At 43.4% G+C, this 22068-nt stretch overlaps 1 protein-coding gene across 4 annotated transcripts in view; it reads left to right on the forward strand.

Moving 5' to 3' along the window:
- Positions 1 to 22068, forward strand: part of LOC134224699 (knirps-related protein-like) — an 85875-nt gene that overhangs the window by 47157 nt on the left and 16650 nt on the right. For 2 of the 4 annotated variants that reach the window (XM_062704223.1, XM_062704226.1), the window contains exon 2: positions 20106 to 20183. In XM_062704223.1, the coding sequence (XP_062560207.1) occupies positions 20106 to 20183 (78 nt within the window). Of the gene's footprint in view, positions 1 to 14872; positions 14903 to 19983; positions 20008 to 20105; positions 20184 to 22068 lie in introns of those variants that run through there. The other 2 variants (XM_062704222.1, XM_062704225.1) reach the window with 2 other exon arrangements.

The raw sequence follows: 22068 nt of genomic DNA on the forward strand, positions 1-22068 counted from the left end.
GTCGTCGTCGGGATTTGTGTGTGAGCACAAGCGACAAAATGCGAGCACCAAGTTAGTTGCCGCGCGCGGTCCGCAGCACACAACATTGTTTCCATACTAATTGACAAATTGATGCCATTCTGCTGCACCGGCGCGCGCTGCTTTCATTCCGCGCCGGTTGTTCTTCATCATGTCGATTATTAGCAGTCAATATTTTAATCATCCAACATCAACCACGGTGGCAGTGCACTAATTGTCGTCCAGTTGTGATTGAATTGAATTCGATTGTCGGCGACTGCGATGGAAGATTCGATGCGCCATTGAACTACTTTTGAACACAGAAGTAGCAGAGGTTAGAAAACGGGTGACAGATGTGGAGTTGCGCTAACGTCGGTAGTCGAGGAATGCTTTTCAAATTCGATCGATCCGACAGCGAGAGACAATGGACCAAGGAGTTTGTCAGCTCGGAATGCGTCGAAATCATTAATCTTCCGACGGCGGTGTCAGCGTTCGTCGCTTATCCAAGCGCTGAAGTCTTTCGCGATTGGAATTACATTTCTGATGCATGTTTTGAAAGGTTCGGATGCAGATATTGTGTCATAATCCATAATCCGGTGGGGCTGACATCACCTCTGGACTAGGTCGGTGCATTGTCCACTGGGCCAGTCAATGTCGTGACGAGTTTCCACTTAACAAGCACCCGGAACTGGGGGCCGTTTGCCCCACTTCTGGCACGATCGCGAACTGAAGAGACGGTCGCGATCATCATCATCTCGCCCGCGAGAATGAGGTGTTGAGTTGGAAATAGAACTTTCCGTCGGGTGGTGGTGATTAATCCCTTCACCGATTCCCACAGCGATGACGCAACGGTGAGTTGGGAACTCTATAGTCCAGTGTCAAGGCAGTGACTGTTTCGGGGAGTAAATCAATCTAATGAGACATCAAATGATCCGCGCCGGGCGGCTCATCTTCGTGTCTTTCGTTTACGACCCGAGCGAGTTCTTCGGAAACAAATTAATTTTTAATGCCATTCCGGCCGGCAGATCCCAATCGCCAGAACTAGACCGCTTTTGTTTCGTAAAGAGCTGCCCCGGTATCGGGTTCATAAAATTCTAATAAAAGCCTCTTCGCTTGGTTTTTTACGATCAGCTATTGGATGGAAGCGCGCGTGAAGAAGATTCCGGTAATCTGGTTGCATGGTTTCGAACCGGGCGTTGAAAAGCGGTGGCAACTTGGAGCGTTTTGTTTTAATTAATTCAAAGCTGCAGCTCTCAATATTGTGACTACACTTTCCAATAAGTCTGTCCGGCCGGATCGGCGGGAATCCGAACGAGATATAAATTTATTAGCCGAGCTAAGGTGGCATGATGGGGAGCAGCCGTTACAAGGCTATAAAACTTTAAGCGGCAAATCTTCGAACTGGTGACGCTCCAGTCACTGCAAATCCCGTAACAGCAGCACGCCAGTAAAGCACCACTTGGTCCGTCGTCGTCGTAGACTGGATCTAGTCTCCGGACCCAATCGACAACAAGGCGTACACACATTTTCCTTGTCACTTGATTCGGCTTATCTGCGAGTTTATATCTCCTCCCGAGCCGGGTGTTGAGGGCGGGGGTCAGGGCAACCGTAGAAGCCATTTGAAAGGCAGCTAAATGTGTTCAATTGAACTGCTCTTCATGGTCTTAAAGTGCTTCGTCCTAACCCGCACGGCATTCCTTCCTCTTGGGAGCGGTCAGTTGGCTCCTCATTAGTGCGTGAAATCTGTTCCCGTTGGGCAGGGTCGTGTGATGGCATGCGCAGGGGCTAGTTTTGCGGGTGATAAAATCATAGTTAATTGGTTAGCCTCTCTATGACGACGACGACGACGACGGCCAAAGGGCGCCTCCTGAGGGAGTTGGATGCTGTGTCGCACCGGTCGGTGCCAACCGAAGTGACTCCAACCGACGCGCCCGTTGACAGGCTGTGATTTGTGCGAATGGTGCCTTTCAAATTGATGGTTAGATTAGTCCGGCTTGCAGCGTGCAGGGAGGAGCGATTAAAATGCTTTTACACGAGTGCTGATGAGTTCTGGAAGTCCGTGTTGGTCTCTATTTAAATCATGTAAACACATTTGATAAAGATGCGTAATAAATTTATACTTTATACGACTTTGGGTTTGCTCAGTTAATGAATAAATATAAATAATTGAAGCGATAATAATTCCATAATTCTTATATTCTGGGATCAAGTACAAATCTAGATCCCATGACATTTTACCATTTTACGATTTACGTCAAAGAACTGAAACAAATCTTCAGATGTTCAACAATTGCTTTTTGATACCTTGAATTATGGAGCTTCTTTAATCCAATTGATCAACTTTTTTTTAGAAAACGATGAATAAAGAAGAAGCACAAGACCTTCCAATAATCGTGGAAAATTAAACGATCGCAGCGCATACTTCAATGTCATGTCAAGAGGAAATGAAGCAAGTCGCAAATAGAGCAACTAGATCGGCCGTCGCGACAGTCAGCTGTGGTAAATAGAGCGTGCTAAAAGTGCGACCCAATGTGCGTTCCGTCTGCGAGCAATTGTTGCGTGATCAAGCCTGTGAATAATTGCAACTCGATTGAATCGGTTGCAATCCTCTGTTGGTGCTGTTGTTGTTGTTGCGAAGATGTCCAAAGAACGGCGACTCTATCTTGAGAAACGATCTGGATTCGATTGCGCGAAAAGTTCTCCCCATCGAAGTTGAGGTCCGAATCGGCCAAGTAAAATATAAATGGCGGTCGATTATCACCCTGCGGTGCACGCAGATCAGCAGCCTGACTCATTTTTTCGCAACCTTAGTTTGTTGCCGGAGCCGTGGTCGTTGCTGTAAATGTCTCAATGGTTGGTACCTTCGAGTGGGTGGCGCAAAACGCGCGTGACACAAACAGAAACACTGGAAATTAGTGCAATTCGTCATGCCTGATTTGCATCGAAAGTAAGACCAACGACGACACGAGGGCTGCGACAACGCGGCAGCTCGCGAGTGGGTCTCAAAGGGTGCGTTGCTGCAGCAGCAGTAGCAGGTGTGTCACTGCGCTAGAAAAGCGATGCAAATGATCAACGCGCTCGCTCGCGCGCACCCGGTTTGGTTTCTAAGGTTCGCTGCAAGCGAGGCGCCACCTCATCACCAGATTCGTGCCGCTTCGCTGGGAACCGGAGTGACTTCGATTGATGATCGAATGTTGCCGTTTTTGTCTTCTTTGCAAAACGGTCGAGACTTCGATTGCTGCCGGCTGCTGTCGAAGCACTTCAGAGGCACCTCCACCCGGAGCGGGAAGACCCCATTGATGGTGGCGGCTACGCTCGCGCTAATCTGTGTAGACATTAGGGCATTAATTATGCAATTAACCTGCTATTGTTGAATGTAAATCAAAGCGACAAAACGAAAGTGAAACGAACACGAACAGCTCGGCTGGGGCACTCCTCCAAGGAGGAGCGAGATGTGACCCGGTAGCAGCCCGATTGTCGAGCAGAAGAATGTGCTGCTTAATTAAATAATTGCGCCAATTTGAGCACGATCGTCACGCTTCGGCACTCTCACATGGGGAGTACCTGTAGGGCTGATCTAATTTAGCATCGATTGTCTAGCGGGGTGGCAGCCATCCGGCCCTATTCGAGCGGCATTCGCCGTTCGTGGAGGTCTAATAAATCGTTCGCTGCTCACCACACTCGCCGTCAATAAACTCCATAAAATATTGATCCAAACCGAACTCGTCACTTGAATGGGAAAGTTAATCTAGTTCCGAGCACACAATAGCGGAACGACCGAAGCGCGGACTGATTTACTGGAAGAGCATTCATCATTCGGCTCCAACGGAGGCTGTCGGTCGTGGTCGTCGTCGTCGTTGTCGTTCCCGCTGTCTCTGGTGCTGGCCGAGCTGGGACACTTAAATGCCTTCATCTTCTCAAATCCAGATTGAAGATATCCACCGTGGCAGGGCCATGCTGGAGCCACATACAATTCCGCTGGTATTGTTCACCGTGGTGGCTACTGACTGACAAGACGACCCCGACCCTTCGCGAAAGCTCTCGGCAGGGTTGCCAATTGATTGCCTTTTGAGCTTACAAACGGTCCACTTTAAAAACGCTCAATCTGGTCGTGATTTTTAAATTTGAATCTTTCAAATATGTGTGGAATTTGTAGTAGGAAGTTTCAAATCATTTTGGGAAATACGACCCCAAAAGATTTATTTTGAGTCGACTCGATAACCGGTGCAGATTTCATAACACGGCGAATTACATTTAAGTAATAAAATAAGACGAGAACAAGAGGGAAAATCAAATTAGCTATTTATAAAAACTCATCTTACACCCCTTTTTCCGGAATAGGACTGACGCAAATAAATCTTTTTACATCATTTAAGTTCGATCTCGAAGGTAATTGCGCACTCGTCGTCGTCGTCATCATCGTCATCGCTTTTTTTGTCCCGTTTCGGCTAACCGCACGCTTAGCGCTTTGTTCCGATTCGGAGTTCAATATTTCTCGGTCTCTCGGGTTTGAAGTGGAAGACCCTCCGATCGCCGGTGCTAATCACGGCATATCACGTGCTAAAGGCTATTGATTAGAGAGCGAGTGCCACTCGAATGGAAGCAATTAACTCCCCTGAAAGCTTCCTTCTCCATCGGCTGGGCGCATTCTGCCACGACTTCGCTAACCTCAACGACACTCGAATGCCATTAGGAGGATGCATCTGGGCGACCCCATACAGCGCTCGGAGCGAGCAAACCATATTTACCCTTCCATTCTTCCAATAACCGTTCTAATCTAAATAAATTCAAGAGTAATGGATTTCAAACAAAGAGCAAAGTGCATTAAGACAAACATTAGAATACGACACCGCTGCACTCTCGATTTGTTTGCTCGTTCGTGGCCTAGAAGCTGACAGAGCAGGCACTAATGCACACATCCCTCGGACCATACCGCTCGATGGGGGCTTTGAAGCTGACCCAGCGCCGACCGTTGCCACCTTAGAACAAAACCTTACAAATGTGTTAACGCGGCGAACATTTCCTGGCTCCCCAGATCCGATGCGATCGATAGTGCCACCAGGCGATGGGGGGTGCGATCGTGATGTCCACCCGAGAAGGTGCTAATTAATCAATCGTTTTGTAACGCCCTCCGAAGGTTCGCGTTCCGCAAATCCAAACAATTAGAATACGGTAGCCCGGTAGCAGCTACCCGTTACGAAGATCATTACTGTAAGGAAGCGACCCTATCCGGAGCACCCGCTGAAGCGTTCGATTGGTCGCGTTCGCGAACCATCCAGCCGACAATATGGCGCAAATTGATTAATCGATTAAAGGCAGATTATGCAGCACTTTAATTAATTACCATCATCGGGTCGGTGCTAATGAAAGTTTAATTCTCCTTCCGCTGCGATGCTGCTGCTGCTTATGATGATGATGATGATGCGACGACGGTGATGCACCGTCGAGCCGCGCACTGCACAGTAGCTCCGAGCTATTGGGCTCGGAACGAGCGGAGATCCTCCGCTGGCGGCCATAATTTATAATCTGCTCGACTTAGAGTCAAGCTACGACGACGAATCGGAAGGAGAGAAGGAAGCGGAGCATCGTTTAACCTTTTGCGGTGCTCGAGCGCGCGGAGAAGGTACTTCACATAATTATGATCTTTTTATGCGCCCTGGTCCTGGCGATGTTAGCTGCCGATCGGTTGGCTCGGTTCTCACGTCGTCGAGCGCGAGCGGGTGGATCGAGAGCCAGAGCATAGGCAAGTGCATGTAAATCATTATTTAGATTAAAATAAATAAACATAAATAAAGCGACGGAGGATTTTTTTTTTCGTGTGCTTCGGAGGGCAACCAACGATAATGGTTATAAAATGGTTTAGAGTGCGCTTCCAGCCAGCTTGGTAAGGGATCAGGCGGGGGCACTTCGGAGGCCCTTTATGGGTGCACGATGTAGAGGCTGGCGGACGGTCGAAAGAAAGTAAAACAAACACGAACAGGTTATTCGTGAGTTACCTGGTTTAATTTTGCTGCTGCTGTTTCTGGTACCGTGTTTGGGCGGACAGATGGGTGGCTTCGGGTGCGGGTTGACGTTGCACTTGATGGTAAGGGGAGCCTTGTTGATGGTGCAATGATCCGTCAAAGTGCGCTTGAATTGGTAAGAAGTATCTTCACGTGGAAGTATTTTTGGAATTTTCTCAAGCATCGTGATCACATTTAATGGTGAACATAACGAAATCGATTTGGAATATTTTATCTAAGCATTGTAACAATCTTTTGCAACTCAGATAAAAATTGCCCAGAAACATTTTTGCTCAGCTGAATAATTCTGAAAAAGTTTTAGAAGTGCTTCAGAATCTTTCTTTCGATCTTCGACTTTTAAAGCTATTCAACTGCGGAAGATTCCAATTGAATTTCGATCTTGAAGGATCTTTATTGAAATACCACAGCAAACCTTCAATTTGTCCTCATATTTTCAATCATTACGGATGTACCCTCAATTAACCACAGTACGTCACCCCTTTGATTGTTGCATCCCGGTGCATCAAGCCCGGGCCGTCACCAGTCCATTAGATCACCCAATAAGGTTCAGGCGTACCATTGCACTATTGCAAAACATTCAGCCGACGGTGGGTCCTTCCCCCCAATCAACCCCCAGCTGAGTCCTCGCCGCACCGCATGAAGACACCGAGGAGGAGCGTCGTCGTGGCGTAGCAAATCAATTTATTGATACTTGTTTCTTCGCCCATCAACACACGCCTTGATTCCGGACCCATGTACGGTACGGCACAGCACCTCGGGACGAGAACTCGTCTTATTAATTATCGTCACCAGAGAGGACGCACTCGCTGCGCCGGGGTGGTGGTCCGAGGCGGGCCTCATCTAGTTAGTTGCAACCAACCGCACAGATCAACAAAGTTGTGGTGGAATCTAGTTTTATTAGCAGAATTTCTGAGAATAAATACGACCATGTAATTAAGGAGCCTGCTCGCGCGCAAGCTGCTCCGGTAAACGATATTGCACAAAGCGTTACACCCACTTGGCGTGGATGCACCACGGACGGAACGGGCAGAGGTCACTCGACTGACCATAAAGTAGTCGTCGGTCGCATCCCAGCAGCAACTAATCGCTTTGCATGTTGACATTTTAATGAGTACCATTTAGGCGTAGTCCTCTTCGTGTGAGCCGTGTCTTTCTCGCAATCGATTTCACCATCGCACAGATCCGGTCACCTGCACGCCTTCGATCTCAGCGCGATTCACGAACATTTGCGGTAGGTACTTACAATGGAATAATCCCATTGTCATCCGACGACAACCAGCGTGGCCGTCCGGCCACGACGCCAGGCCGCGAAAAGTTTCATGACTTTCAGACAAAAAGATCCAACCCCGCTAATGAAACATCTTTTATTGCACTTTTGGCACATTATCATAATGCATTTAAATTTTATTCCAACCGGCTGCTGCTGATCCTGCCATTGCAGGTAGTAGTGACTGACTGCGCGCTGCTATTTATCATACGCGAAACACCTTTCGCTCCCCCCGGCCCCAGAACAGTTTGGTGAAGGAAGAACCCAGATTCAGGTTGGCAACGGTTGACTGCAGCGTGATAAACGATTTATGGGAAAAGTCATAAACCGTGCTAAATAATTCATTTTCGTGTGCGCATGAGAGACGATCCACCCCGCAATCGTCCACGACGTCGCACCGTCCAGCAGCAGCAGCAGCAGCAGCAAAGGGGGATTTATTCCGCGAATTTGGCTCACCGCCGTGATTCTAATGTTCCACGGTTGGACGACTAGGCATATAATATTCGGCGGTTGCAGCGAAATAAGTTCGAGTGCATCCAGGGTCGGACGACAGCCAAGTTCAATATTCTCGGACGCGGCTGATGGATGTGCCCCCGGGATGAACGGACGGGCGGACGCTAAAGTGTTGTTAAAACGCATTTTAATTGCCATTTTTATTGGTTTTATCAGATAGGGAAGGTGACTGCCGACAGCCGACAGGTGGCGGCGGCGGCAGTCGCTGCCTAATGTGAATCGAAGAGGTGTTTGTTTTCGGATAATTTGCGGGTTGGATTTTTTCGGGTATTGCTGCGCACCGGATTTGCATACAAAACAGATTAATGAGGCGCTGGTTGGTTGGCTGCTCGCCGGAGGAATGTTCTGTTTGCGTCAGCCGAAAGTACAATCTAATCCGGAAGTCTGATTCGCTGGCGGACAAGTGTTGAGTACTAATCCTGCATGGTTAATTAAGGAATTTGCGAGTTAAATTATGGTTGCATTCCTAAATTGGATTAGATTTTTGTTAGTTGCCGTTGGCCATTTGCAACCATTTTTTTCAAAAGTGTTCCAATCATTAAAAAAATCACCTGCGCGTAAGTGTCGTTTTATGTGCAAAAGTACACAAGCGCCATCATGTTATCAAGATAAGATTTTAAGTTGCAATGTCGACGCTGAAGGCGTTGATTTCCGATTTGATTGGTTACACATGTTTTGAGGGTAACTTTGTTCGAGCCTGAATGTCTGTTCTCTGTGGTTCAGTGCAGATCAAACTAGATCATTTAGATGGGACACGGATTGGTGGTCGCGTTTAAGGGATTTTAAAATCCACACTGGATTTTAAAACCCTACCCGCACCGTCTTCAAATCTTCGAAGAACAACGCCATATCGTTGTGAGATTTCACTTCAACGTGGCTAACTGACATCCCACAACCGCCCTCATTGGACTCGGGTTTTCATTCTGAATCATGTTCATTGGATTATCTTTGGCTTGATTCCATCATCAGCGAGACCATAATCGATCCGATTGTCATTGTCGATCGATATGTATTTTTGTTAACTTGTAGTGATTGAAAAATAAAACGATGCATCAATTATATCGTCAGTTGAAAACGAACTTTGTTACAAGAATAGGAAAAATGGAAGCAGAATTGAGGCCTCTTTTACATACGAATGTTGATAAACAGTCTCTTGATCAGGGCTGATAAACGTTGTGATGCGATAATGAGAAAAACGGATTGTGTTCATTGTTTCGTTAAGAAATCTTGATTCAATAATGATTTGCAATTATTTATGCACACAACCATAAGTAGCCGATAAATTAACAATATTTAATCATATTCACGAACTGTAAGCGGTAATAATAACAATATTCAAGAAGGTACTGCCTTATTTATGCTTTTTCAAGAATAAAGATGGAAATTCTTATACCCGAACGATCACTTCATCTTGCAACAATGCTTTTGCTGACAAAATTTTCAATTAGTCTATATTTTATTTGTTTTGTTTTTGTTTGTGAACCACAAATTAATGTACTTTTGAGTTCATTTCACTTAATACCGCCATTTTGTGGAAGAGGCCAAAGTGCGTATTCACGTAAAGGTCCCAGTGGGTACTTTACCTTTACTTCTGTCTAGTATTCTAACCCATCAAAACTGAGTTGACCATCCGCGAACGCGAGACTACCCAAATTTTACTTTTTTCTTGGAACGGATTATGCCCTTTGTGATCAAAAGGAAGGATCGTTTGGTCGAAGGCAATTTGACCAAATAACGTGTTAGGCTGCAAACCATCTAGCCAAATTCCATTTAGCCGAAACAGTTACTCGGTAGAAAATTTCATTTGGTCAAAATGGTCGTTTGGTAGAAAGGGCCATTTGACCGAAAATGCCGTTTGGACCAGATGGTCGATTAGTTGAAAAAGCTGAAGATTTCATTTGGGTCGAAGGACCCACACGGTCGAAAATGTCGTTTGTTCGAACTGGTTTCATGGCCAAAAATGACATGTAAAAAGTGTGAAGCGATTAATGAAAATTAAAAGAGAGAAATACCAAAAAAGAGAAGTGGGAAATGAAGAGTGAGAAGTAAGACGTCTCAATTCTCATTTCTTACATCACATTGCATAATTCTTACTTCTCACATGCTACTTCTCAGTTCTAATTTTCGCTACATATTATTACTTCCCACTGTTATGAAGCAAGAAATAAGAAACGCGCAACAAGTGAAAAGCTAAAAACAGAGCAATGTGACTTGTTACTTCACCCTTCTTGTTTATCACTTCTCATTTGTTGCTTATCACTTCTCATTTCTTACTCCTCACAGTGTGAAGTGGGATAGGAGTGAGGGAAATGAGAGGAGTGAGAAGCAATACATCTTACTTCTCACTCCTCATTTCTCATTTTTCATTCCTTATTTCACAATTCAAATTTCTCACTTTTCCCAGTAAAAGTGAGAAGTGAGATGTCTCACTTCTCACTTCTCAATTCTCACTCCTCATTTCTCACTCCCTTTCCAAATTCTCATGTTGCTTTTCCCACTTTTCGTTTTAATTCTCATTTCTTATTTCTCAAGACTCACGCCCATTTCTCCCTTTACATTGCTTCATCTTGCTTCTCTCCACTCAATTATCATAAATCAATTCACACTTTTCGCTTCAGCCAAATGATATTTTAGGCCATGACCCATTTGACTTTATAACATTTTTGGCCTTATCACCTGTTCATCAAAACGACATTTTCGGGCGTATGACCCTGTCGGCCAAATTGAGCTTTTTGCGAAACCATTATTTCAACCAAACGGTATTTTTGGCCACAGAACCTATTCGTCAAAACGACTTTTTCTGCCAAACTAAGTTTTTGGTCTAATGATCAGTGCGGCCGAATGACATCTTCGGTCGAATGTCCATTTCGGCCAAATGGCATTTTTGGTCTAATTACTTTCGGCTAGATGGACTTCGTCCTAGTGGTTTGTTTAACTAAATGACATATTTGACTAAATTGACATATTTGGCCCAGTAATCTTTGGCTGAACCAAATTTTTAAAACGGCTTAGGCCGTTACAAATATTTAATTAAAATTATGTCCTACTGGTCTCCGAAAGGTCAAGATAATAAAAATGAATATTAAAATGAAAAAAAAACCAAAAACTTCTCTGATTTGTAAAATAATGTTTGAAAATCCTCAAAATTATTTGTTTTTTTTTGTTCCCCTCTTGAAATATTATATTTGAAAAAAATCGAAGGGGGTTAGACCCATAATTGTTTCTAAATATTTGTATCGGCCTTATTTGCTTTTGAAAACAAAGATTCAAACGTCGATTTGACGTATCTGATATCACTTCCACTCAACACAAACCAACACCATCAATGCGTAGGTTAAGGCCTCTGCTACCTGTTGATAACGTTGGTTTGCATATTCGTCATATTGACGTTTAAATCTTTATTCAGAAAAGCAGATAAGCGGTTTTGAAAATTTGGTATAGAAATGGTTTCCGCTCGAAAGTCTTTTGGCCAAACGACCCCTCTCCAGGAACTTTAATCTCAATGTTTGTTTTGGTTCCAATCTTTAGTCAGAGTAAACTGTTGCAAAGATGCCAGATTCGTCCATAAAACGCCTCTATTTTGCTTTACTTTAAGCCTAAAGTCCACTCTCGTTCGGTTCTTTTTGTCTGCACGACCACTGTCGTTTGCTCTAGTTGGAGTGCCCCATAAAAAAAATAGTCAAATATTGATTTCTGTCTTTTGCCGATTTTGAATTTGATTTTTGTTTATTCCCATCTCACTTGTTGATTCTTTTGTAAGTTTTAATTCTCTTTCCTAATGTCTTATTTTTTGTTCCTCAACTTTCCTAATTTTTTACTTGTCATTTATATTTTCTCATAACCCACTCTTCTCTTCTTCTTTTCATTTCTCACTTTTTGGTTCTAACTTCGCACTTGCCAACTCTTATTTCACATTTCTCTTTGTAAACTTCTTTACTTTTGTTATGTCGTTTCTCACTGCTTAGTCCTAACCTCTCATCACATTTCTCATTGCCCACTAGAGTGCCAATGAATATCGAGTTTTCGAATATCAAAACCTCAAAAGTGTTCAAAAGTTTCATCTCCTCGAAAAAAAGTCCCTACGCAAAATTTCAGCTCAATCGGACTTCGTTAAGTGTTTGACCAAAGTTTGACTTTTTTGAAACACAACAATTTCCCAAAACAGAAAAAAATCGAAATTGAATTTTTATTTTGGATACCAAATGTCTTAGAAATGCATGAAACGTCGAGATCTGGCGTTATCTTGAAAAAAAAAATGATAAAAAAAATACTTTTTGAGACTTGGAAAATTTTCCGAAATTGAAATTTTTGTTTTTGATGCCAAATGTTTTAGAAACGCATGAAACGTCGAGATCTGGCGTTATCGAAAAAAAAAATCATAAAAATTACTTTTCGAGACTTCAAAAATTTTTGAGACTTGGAAAATTTTCCGAAATTGAAATTTTTGTTTTTGATGCCACATGTCTTAGTAATGCAATTGTTAACATTTAACTTAGTGATTGTCAACATTTCGTGGATAAAGGGCGGGCTCTTCTCCCCATCTATTGGGTCAATCCGGGAAACGAAGGCTATATTATAATATTGCATGTACGAACTTTCTTCTGGAAGGAGATTCTCTATTCATCCCGTGGATTCGCATAAGCGTATTAGTAATGCATGAAACGTCGAGATCTGCCGTTATCTCGAAAAAAAATGTTAATAAAAACTACTTTTTGAGACTTGAAAAATTGTTGAGACTTGGAAAATTGTCCAAAATTGAAATTTTTGTTTTTGATGCCAAATGTCTTAGAAATGCATGAAACGTCGAGATCTGATGTTATCTCGGATTTTTTTTTCAAAAACATTAACTTTTTGGAAATATTGGAGACTTAAACTTTGACCGCCTTGGTCAAAATCTTAACGAATTGCCATTAAGCTGAAATTTTACACGCGGACTTTTTTTAAGGAGATGAAACTTTTGAGCACTACCCGTTGTTGAAATTCGATGGTCAAATATTTCCCATACATTCCTTTGGCACCCCATTGCTCAATTATCACTTCTGATTTCTTAGTTCTTTTTTTCTCGTTTTCTTTTTCCCATGCAAGCCCACCACTTCAGAGATGACCCAGCCTAGAGCTGCAAGCCTTTTTAATAAAGAATAAAAAAAATTCTGCCACTTGTTACTTTACAGATACGCATTGCGACCTCATTAGTAAGACTTTATACTATTCATTGCTCACTTGTCACTCCAAGTTTGAAGGTTCTCTTTCTCGCTACTCTTTTTTCACTACTCACCAACTTTGTATTTCTAACTTCCCATTTTTTTTTCAATTTATTATTTTCCGTTTCTCATATTTTCTTTCACTTCCAATTACATATTTCTAATTTTACACTTCTCAACTCTTAGTACTTTTTTATCACTGCTGAATTCTTATTTCTAACTTTTTACTTCTTATTTCTCACTTGTTAGTTCTTAATTTTACTTATCTTTAGTAATTTATAACTTCTGACTTATCATATTTCACTTCATATTTTTCTCACTGCACATTTCTTTCTTAACATTTTGGGAGTCAAATGTCTCACATTTCAATTCTCACTCCTTATTTCTCACTTCTTATTTTGCTTTTCCCACTTTTCACAGTGAGAAGTGATACGCCTTACTTTTGGTTTTCTTATTTCTCACTGCTTAACGCCTATTTCTCCCTTCACATTTCTTTTTTTTCACAACTCAATTATCGTTAATGAAATCACACTTTTCACTTCAGACAAATGACATTTTTGGCCATGACTCGGCAAACGAAATTGACGGTCGTATGACCCATTTGTCTTAATAACATATTCGGCCATATGACCTGTTCGGCAAAACGGCATTTTCGGCAAAATGGCACTTTCTGATTCACTATTTCAACCAAATGGTATTTTTGGCCACAGAACCTATTCTGCTAAATGACTTTTTCAGTCAAACGACATTTTCGGCCACACCAAGTATTCGGTCTTATGTCCAGCGCGGCAAATCGACTTCTACGGGCGTATGTCCATTTCGGTCAAGTGGCATTTTTGACCAAAGGTTTGAGGAAGCGCAAGCTTAAATTTTATCACAAGTGGGAGGTACACAATTTATCACATCCACCAAACCAGCGCTTTTTAAATCGACTCCTCCTGTTTCGCATAACCGTTTCATTTATAGGATTAAAGGCCCTCAAAATTATTCGGCAGTTATCCCAACAATATTTTGATTCGGCCATTAACATCCTCTAATGGAATTACAGAGCTTCTGTATCCCTAACTTTGTTATAACTTTTATGAACTTCTCCAACAGAAGCTTTTCCTGAAATCCACAACCAAACATCTGAGAAGTGCAGAATGTAATTTAGAATTGATTCCAAACTTTTTTTTCTGAAAAGAGTAGAAATAAGCAAGGCTTCTATTCAAAGTTCCTTCCGAAGTTTCATTGAAATTCCTTCAATTTTTGTTTCAGGAGTTCTTTTTCATCCCGTGAAGTAAGTTGTTTTGAATCTTGAGACAATAATAAACTGTGGGATTTGCGGTAGTTATCATATTATTAATTCGGGGAAGGGTCGTTTGGTCGAAGCCTATTCGGCCATTTGGTCGAATGCCGCTAAACCGAAAGTTGTTTGGCCGAACAGACCATTTGGCCGAATGGGCCATTTGACCGAAAGGGTCATTTGGCCGAAAGGGCCATTTGGCCGAATGGGCCATTCGGCCGAAAGGGTCATTTGGCCGAATGGGCCATTTGGCCGAATGGGCCATTTGGCCGAAAGGGTCATGTGGTCGAAAGGGTCATTTGGCCGAAAGGGTCATTTGGCCGAAGGGTCATTTGGCCGAAAGGGTCGTTTGGTCGAAAGGGTCGTTTTGTCGAAAGGGTCGTTTGACCGAAAGGGTCCCCTAATAATTCATCTCATCCTTTTCAAATACTTGCTCGACAGTAAAATTTGTGTTTGTTGCAATGGAAAATAGGCGTTGAAATTGAAACAACAAAAAAAACAAAACAAATCGTTGGCCAGCTAACGCGGAATTTCAGTGCTACTTGTTTGCGTGTTGACTGTAATTGTACCAAAAGTGATTGCGTTTAATATGCAAATCGCAATGAATATTCTTAAGGTGCGTATTCAACTATTTGCAATGGTAGTCTAGTCAATCGATCTGCTTTAATTTCAATATTTAGTCAAATATTAGCTGTACGGATGTCGATTATCTGATTCTTAAATTAACCCCTGAATTTGCTTCAAAAGTATTAAAAAAAGGGTTTAATTCAGTCAGCGATGAGCTCTTCCATATTTCAAATCAATATTTATTTTTACTAAACTCCATTTTGTTGAAGTTTTCTGAATAATTGTCATGTCCGTTCTTTTTTGTGACGACCGTAAGAACGTGGCCGATGATAATATTAATTTTAAATGCACTTCAACGTGCCTAAGTGTTTTTGTGGCTCAAAACTACAATAGACAACGAAATCTAACGAATTGCATAAATTCAACCAAAAACCTCAAAATTAATTGATCACACTTAATTCGAATATTAACGTCCCGTAATAGCGCACAATATCCATCAAGAGGATTCCGTTTCCCAGCCCGATCGATCCAAAGCTCAGTTTTTGTTCACTTTTATAGCCAACCGTTCCCAATTGGCCCGAACTAAAAAGGTCATCCAATGAAAACGCCGTCTGCAGCCGATCATCGCCTCCAATGAGCGCCATTATTCTTTATGGAGATTATCGCATCATCGCGCGCGCTTGCATCTTCCAATCAACCAGTAGTAGCAGTAGTAGTAGTAGTAGGACTTCCACATTTATCATCCATTTAGATGACCGACCTGCTGCAGCAGACTAATAATTGCCCGTTTTTATTGGGCAATATTTTCGCATATTCACCTAATAAAATCGGTCGAAATTTGCAACAAGGTCGGCTTGCGCAGATGGACGGCGGTCGTCTGTCGGTCACTTCTCCGCGCGGCGCGGCGGCGTATCGAATGGGATCAGTCACCTCCCGTTCGCCCGCTTCAAAGCTTTGATTTATTTCCTCGTCTGCAGTGGGAATTCAACCATACAACTCATCCTCAACAAGATCATAAGAAAATGGCAGCGTTTGAGTGTGTGTGTGTGTGTGTACTTATGGGAATATGTACTTCAAAATGCAAAGTAACATCCGCGGCAATTACGGCCACGCGAGAATAAGCGAGCAAAACTTCTCACTCCAATCATATGCAGCTTCAGCTGTGTGAGGTGGAATGCAAAGCAATGGAGCATCTCCAGCCGAACGAGGATCGCGCGAATGCCCGCCTCAGGAACCAACCGAATGAGATCTAATCGCTCACTCCAGTTCCTATTTCGTGAGAAACTATCGTAATAAAATCGTGTTTATTTCTTCATTACCCCGGCCATTATGGTTGTTGTTGCTGTTAAGAGTGTTGCTGTGTGTGAATCGCCGTGAGGCTGAGACTACGGATCGGGAACCGACTCGCCACGCAAACCGCAGCACAGAATGATCTGATCGTGGCACGTCCAGAGAATAGTGCCCGGTCGCACAACCGTAATAGTCCGTAATAGTTTAATTTTCCATATCGCTCGTAGCTCGTCGTCGTCTTACGTCGAGATTGGGGGTGACGAGAGGGGCGACGTATCCGCAAATGAATTGTGCACTCATCTCGTTATTTTTGTCTCGCGGGTTTGATCTCGCGCGCAATTGTTGTCAACGGGAGACGAGACAGCTGGTGGCATGCAGCGCCAGTGCGAGCGAGAGCGAGCTCCACCGTCAACCTACCGGATGTGATAAGTGCATCTTCTTTCAGTTCGTACGGCACTGAACCAGGTTGCATCCAGATCTAGAGACGACCGACGGACGACAACAACGACGACGACGACGTGCTGCACCGTTCTAGTCGATCTTGATACGCTAAGCGATTGTTATGAAATGGTCGCTCGGAACGATCTACGCGTGTCCTTCACCGGTTCGTACTCGCCCCTCGTCGAATCTCATCGGGGAACAATGGCGAATGTCAACGTTTCACCTTTTAATGAGGCTGCAGCTGCTTCCGCACTTCCGCGCCTACCCCAGGACCGGGAGTCGATGTTTCGCACTTGTACTGACAGCTGTTACTGACACTTTGGCCACCCTCTTTCCAACATCAGGCCAAGATTGACAGAATCGCAACCGTCGATAAGATGGCTATCAATTTTCTTTCACATGCCAACTTGCCCAGTGCCATCACATTCAGTCAGTCAGTGTGGCTAAAACGCGCGGTCATGTCCCATCGCGATCCATTCTGACAAAGCGCCCTAATATCTCACGCTCCCAAAAAGTGGCAATCAATGCTCGCCAAATGTTCCAGGTGATGGGCGATCACGATGCCGAAGATGATCAATCCGCCAGTCAGTCGAGCTACGCATCTGTTTCCGCTGTCGCTCTTGTTGCCTGCCCGGGGAAGGGGGCTAAGCAAACACGGCCCGTTTGGGTGATGATGACTCATCAAGTCCAATTCAGGCGCGAGAAATCAGATTAAACGGCCAACAGCACATCAAATTCCCGCTTGACAAATTGTCGGTGTAATCTTTTATTCCGTGAAATCCGATTTGGATCATCAGCACCACCAGCAGCGGGCAATAAGCAGCACCATCATTCGACGACGACGACGACGACGATGGGTTGTGGGTCCCAAAGGAACCGGACAATCATTTTCCCATCCATATTTTTCGGTTGGGATTTTAAGCGACGACGAGCTGCGTAGGAAATGCTCAACATCATCGCCGTGTGCAAACCGTGGCAAATTGGATGAGGGTTGGCTGGTTGTGGGACAACCAGCTAAGAAGGTGAAGTGACTAGTCATCGTGCGTTCGCTCGTTTATGATTGATCTGGTTCAGGGATCGGCCCAGCAGCAGTGGTACCAACCGGTTGATAATTGGCAGATTACAGGGCTGGCTGTTTAGGGGGAGAACACTATTGGAAATCAATGAAGCTTGAAATATTAATCATTTGTCTGTTGTGTGAAAAAGAATATTTTATGATTGACAGTACCGAACGTTCCACAATAGAGGATGTATTTATGTGAGGTTGATTCCACTGATGTAGCAATACATATTTTCATGCCAAATTTGTCCAAGGAGCATTTCGTTTTTTTGTTGTAAAATTTTATGTTGAAAAATCCAAAAAAAAATACGTGGAAGCCAAAGTCATGCTTCCGAAGAATTCCTAGCAAAATTTTAGGTTCATCGATGATTCTGTCTTATTGTTGCACAAAATTAATCAATTACCAAATGCTAGTTGGGCAAATTCAATCTCACAAACATTTGTAACGAGTTTATTAAAATGTAAACACTCTTCTTTGCCTTCTATCTTCCACTTCAATTCTACTCATTACTTCATACATCTGTTCCAGCTCTCGAAGACGATCATCTGCATTTCGTTGCATCTGACCACCATCGTTCGCTGTCAAGAGCCGTTTTCATCTTCGTCTTCATATCGGTGAAATCCAACGCGAATCTGTACAACAGCATCCGTTTGCGGTGGTTAGGTCAGCGTCAGAGTTGAAAGTAATAAAAATGCAAGTATTGAACACCTTCCACCACCCTTCCCCACCAACGCACATTCCCAAATCGGAAACTTCAACGCGACATCGATGCTGCCGAAGACGGCCATAAAAATCACTGGGTGACGCGCACGCTTCAATGGTACTTGCCACGCACACCCCCGTAGGCTGCCCTCCGTCACGTAGTTGTTGGCAACGGCGCATGCAGCCTTCTCTCGGTAGCCGGGCAGCAGCAGCAACATGTGCCAATGGATTAAAAAACGTTAAATTGAATTACAAATAATGGCTCTGCACAACATCGTCGTCGTCGTCGTCGTCAACTGTTTATACACATAAATATAGTTAATCGGCGTCGCCCCATCTCTCACGTATCACGATAAGCGCACGTGATGCGTTCGCCAGCGGCGCCCGCCAACCGCGCAGCATCCTCCATCATCATGCGCCACGAGATTTGACAGCTGACAGTCGCGACCAGTGGTGCCAGATGGAAACAAAAGGCGTCATTTTTGGGGACATTTGGTTTTTTGAAAATATTTTCATGATATTTTACCGTTTACCGTTCCGTTCACTGGGTGTAAATAGCAAATTCTTGGAAAGAAATATTCGTTTTTGAAATTCTCCGCCACATTCAATTGAATCTAGCTGGCATCGATGCTTTGGGACCCCCTGCAGGGAAGATGCGCAAACCCCCCGAATCGCTCGTCAGCAGCAAATTGGGACAGAGAAAGTGATCATTATCACAGACACACCGATGCAGCAGACGAGCCCGCCATATCGGGACTCCGATGACCGACCGACCGACCGATCCAAACCAGTCAGTGTCGCATAGCAGCCATCTTGCGCCACTATGCGCCGCTGAGGGATGATGGCGGCGATCCACCGGGCGGTTGTCATTCGAGCGAACGCGAACAATATTGAATATTATTACCAGCCTTAAATTATCGGTAATAAATTACCGACCGTTTTGTATGTTTGTATGCTGACGCTGCTGGATTGAACCGCCATCGGCCATCTTCTCCAATCGATCGCTACACACTTTGCGACATCTTGCTAAACATGTCGCAGTCCGTCCCCTGCCCGTCGCATCCAAATCCAACAGAGGGACGTATGCAGATGAGTGTCCGTTGCGAGCGGCGAGCTCGCGCCTCGCTAATGAATGGTCATTTTAACGACAACAGTCAGCGAACAGAGTGCCATCGCGCCACTACCGAAGCGTGGCGAAACGTTTAGCAAACTAAAACAAACTTGCGCGTCCACTCTAACTAAATTAGAAAAACAGCCCCAAGGCAGTTGCGGAGGTACGAGAAGCGATCCGAGCGGGGTGACAGTTCATTTGGAGACATCCATCAATACGCACACCCGTTCGGACTACGGACACGTGTGCCACCGAAGGGTGCACGGGGTTTCGCGGAGTCGCAGCCTCCGATTTATGTCTGTTGGCTCGGGCGGTGTCAGAAGTGGCATATATTTCACTTCGGACGGTGTTGGTCCAAGGATTTCTTGTTTAACGGCTTGCGGCGCGATTTCGTTCGGGGTGGATCCCGAGGGCTCTAAATCATGCCACTTTGGACGCGTTAGTTGCGCCGAGCGTACCTGGCTCGGGAACGTGGGAAAGGTGCCCACATAAAGCACCAATGAATGCTGGCTGAGCTGGGGCTGGACTGTTACATTGTTTGTAGTGCGGGTGGGCTTTCGGCTGCATCGGGCAGGGAGGCGTGTGCAGCGAATTTTACTAAAACCATTCGATTCTAATGAGTTTTTGCCTTTCCGTTCTCGTTTCAGATGAACCAGCAGTGCAAAGTGTGCGGAGAACCGGCGGCTGGTTTCCACTTTGGGGCGTTCACCTGCGAAGGATGCAAGGTAAGATATTGATTAGAATATGTTTTTAAAGTTCACGCAGGTTTAATAATCAAAATATTAATAAGTCAGCTTTGTCAACTCTGTCATTGTGTTGACACTATGTGAGATGTCGAAAAATGTGATAAATTGTTCATTTCTTTGAAAAGGAATAAAAAAGGAATAAGGAATTTGATCAAAAATTCATATGGATTGTAGAAATTGTCATAGGACCAAACGGGTTATGCGACGGCAAATGTCAATCGCTGAACGGGTCATTTGACCAAAAATGTCGTTTGATCGAACAATAGTAAATGTGAGAAGTGTGAAGAGGTCAATGACGACGTAAGATGAGAGATGTTTCTCCTCTTCTTCTCATTTCGTACTAGTTGCTTCTAAATGAGAAGTGAGATACCTTACTTTTCCATTGCTCCATCTCACGTATCACTTATCATTTTGCACCCCTCGCAGTTTGAAGTGAAAATGAGTTCTAAGAAGCAAAAAGAAAAAAAGAAAAATTAGGAAATGAGCTACGAGATGTGCAAAATAAGACATACTACTTCTTATTACTTAGTTCTAAAGATATGAGAAACAAATGAGAAGTGAGAAATGGAACGTCTCACTCTTCAATCCTCACATCTTATCTTCTCGCTTCTCACTTCCAAATTCTCACAAGGAGAAATGAGATATGAGAAGTGAGACGACTCACTCCTCACTTCTCATATTTAATTTCTCACTTCCTGCAACTCACTGTAAAAAGTAAGATATGCTGTGTGTGAAGCGAGAAATCAAGAGTGAGAATTAAAAGTAAAACTTTTCAATTCTCATTCCTTTTTTCTCATATCATTCTCACTACTCCTTTCTCAACTTTCACTTCTCAATTATCATAAGAATGGTCAAACAATTCTCGTCATACGTAACGTTCAACAAACGTCCATGTTCAAATCCTTCCAAAATCCAATTCTTCCAATCCAAACCAATCCAAATCCAATCCAATCAAATCCAATACAAATCCAATCCAAATCCAATCCAAATCCAATCCAAATCCAATCCAAATCCAATCCAAATCCAATCCAAATCAAATCCAAATCCAATCAAAAACCAATCCAAATCAATCCAAATCAATCAATCAAATCAATCCAAATCAATCCAAACCAATCAAATCAAATCCAATCCAAACCAAAATCCAATCAAACCAATCCAATCAATCCAAATCTAATCCAATCAATCAAATCCAATCCAAACCAATCCAAATCCTCCAAATCCAATCCAAACCAATCCAAATCCAATCCAAACCAATCCAAACCAATCCAAACCAATCCAAACCAATCCAAATCCAACCAAATCCAATCCAAATCAATCCAAACCAATCCAAACCAATCCAAACCAATCCAAACCAATCCAAACCAACCAAATCAATCCAAACCAATCCAAATCAATCAAACCAATCCAAACCAATCCAAATCCAATCCAAACCAATCCAATCCAAACAATCCAAACCAATCCAAATCCAATCCAAACCAATCCAAACCAATCCAAACCAATCCAAACCAATCCAAATCAATCCAAATCAATCCAAACCAATCCAAACCAATCCAAACCAACCAAACCAATCCAAACCAATCCAAACCAATCCAAACCAATCCAAACCAATCCAAACCAACCAAATCAATCCAAATCCAATCCAAATCAATCCAAACCAATCCAAACCAATCCAAATCCAATCCAAACCAATCAAATCCAATCCAAATCAACCAAATCAATCCAAATCCAATCCAAACCAACCAAACCAATCCAAACCAATCCAAATCAATCCAAATCAATCCAAACCAACCAATCCAAACCAATCCAAACCAATCCAAACCAATCCAAATCAAACCAATCCAATCCAAATCAATCAATCCAAACC

The sequence above is a fragment of the Armigeres subalbatus genome, chromosome 3, assembly GCF_024139115.2.
Source record: "Armigeres subalbatus isolate Guangzhou_Male chromosome 3, GZ_Asu_2, whole genome shotgun sequence".
Lineage (NCBI taxonomy): Eukaryota > Metazoa > Arthropoda > Insecta > Diptera > Culicidae > Armigeres > Armigeres subalbatus.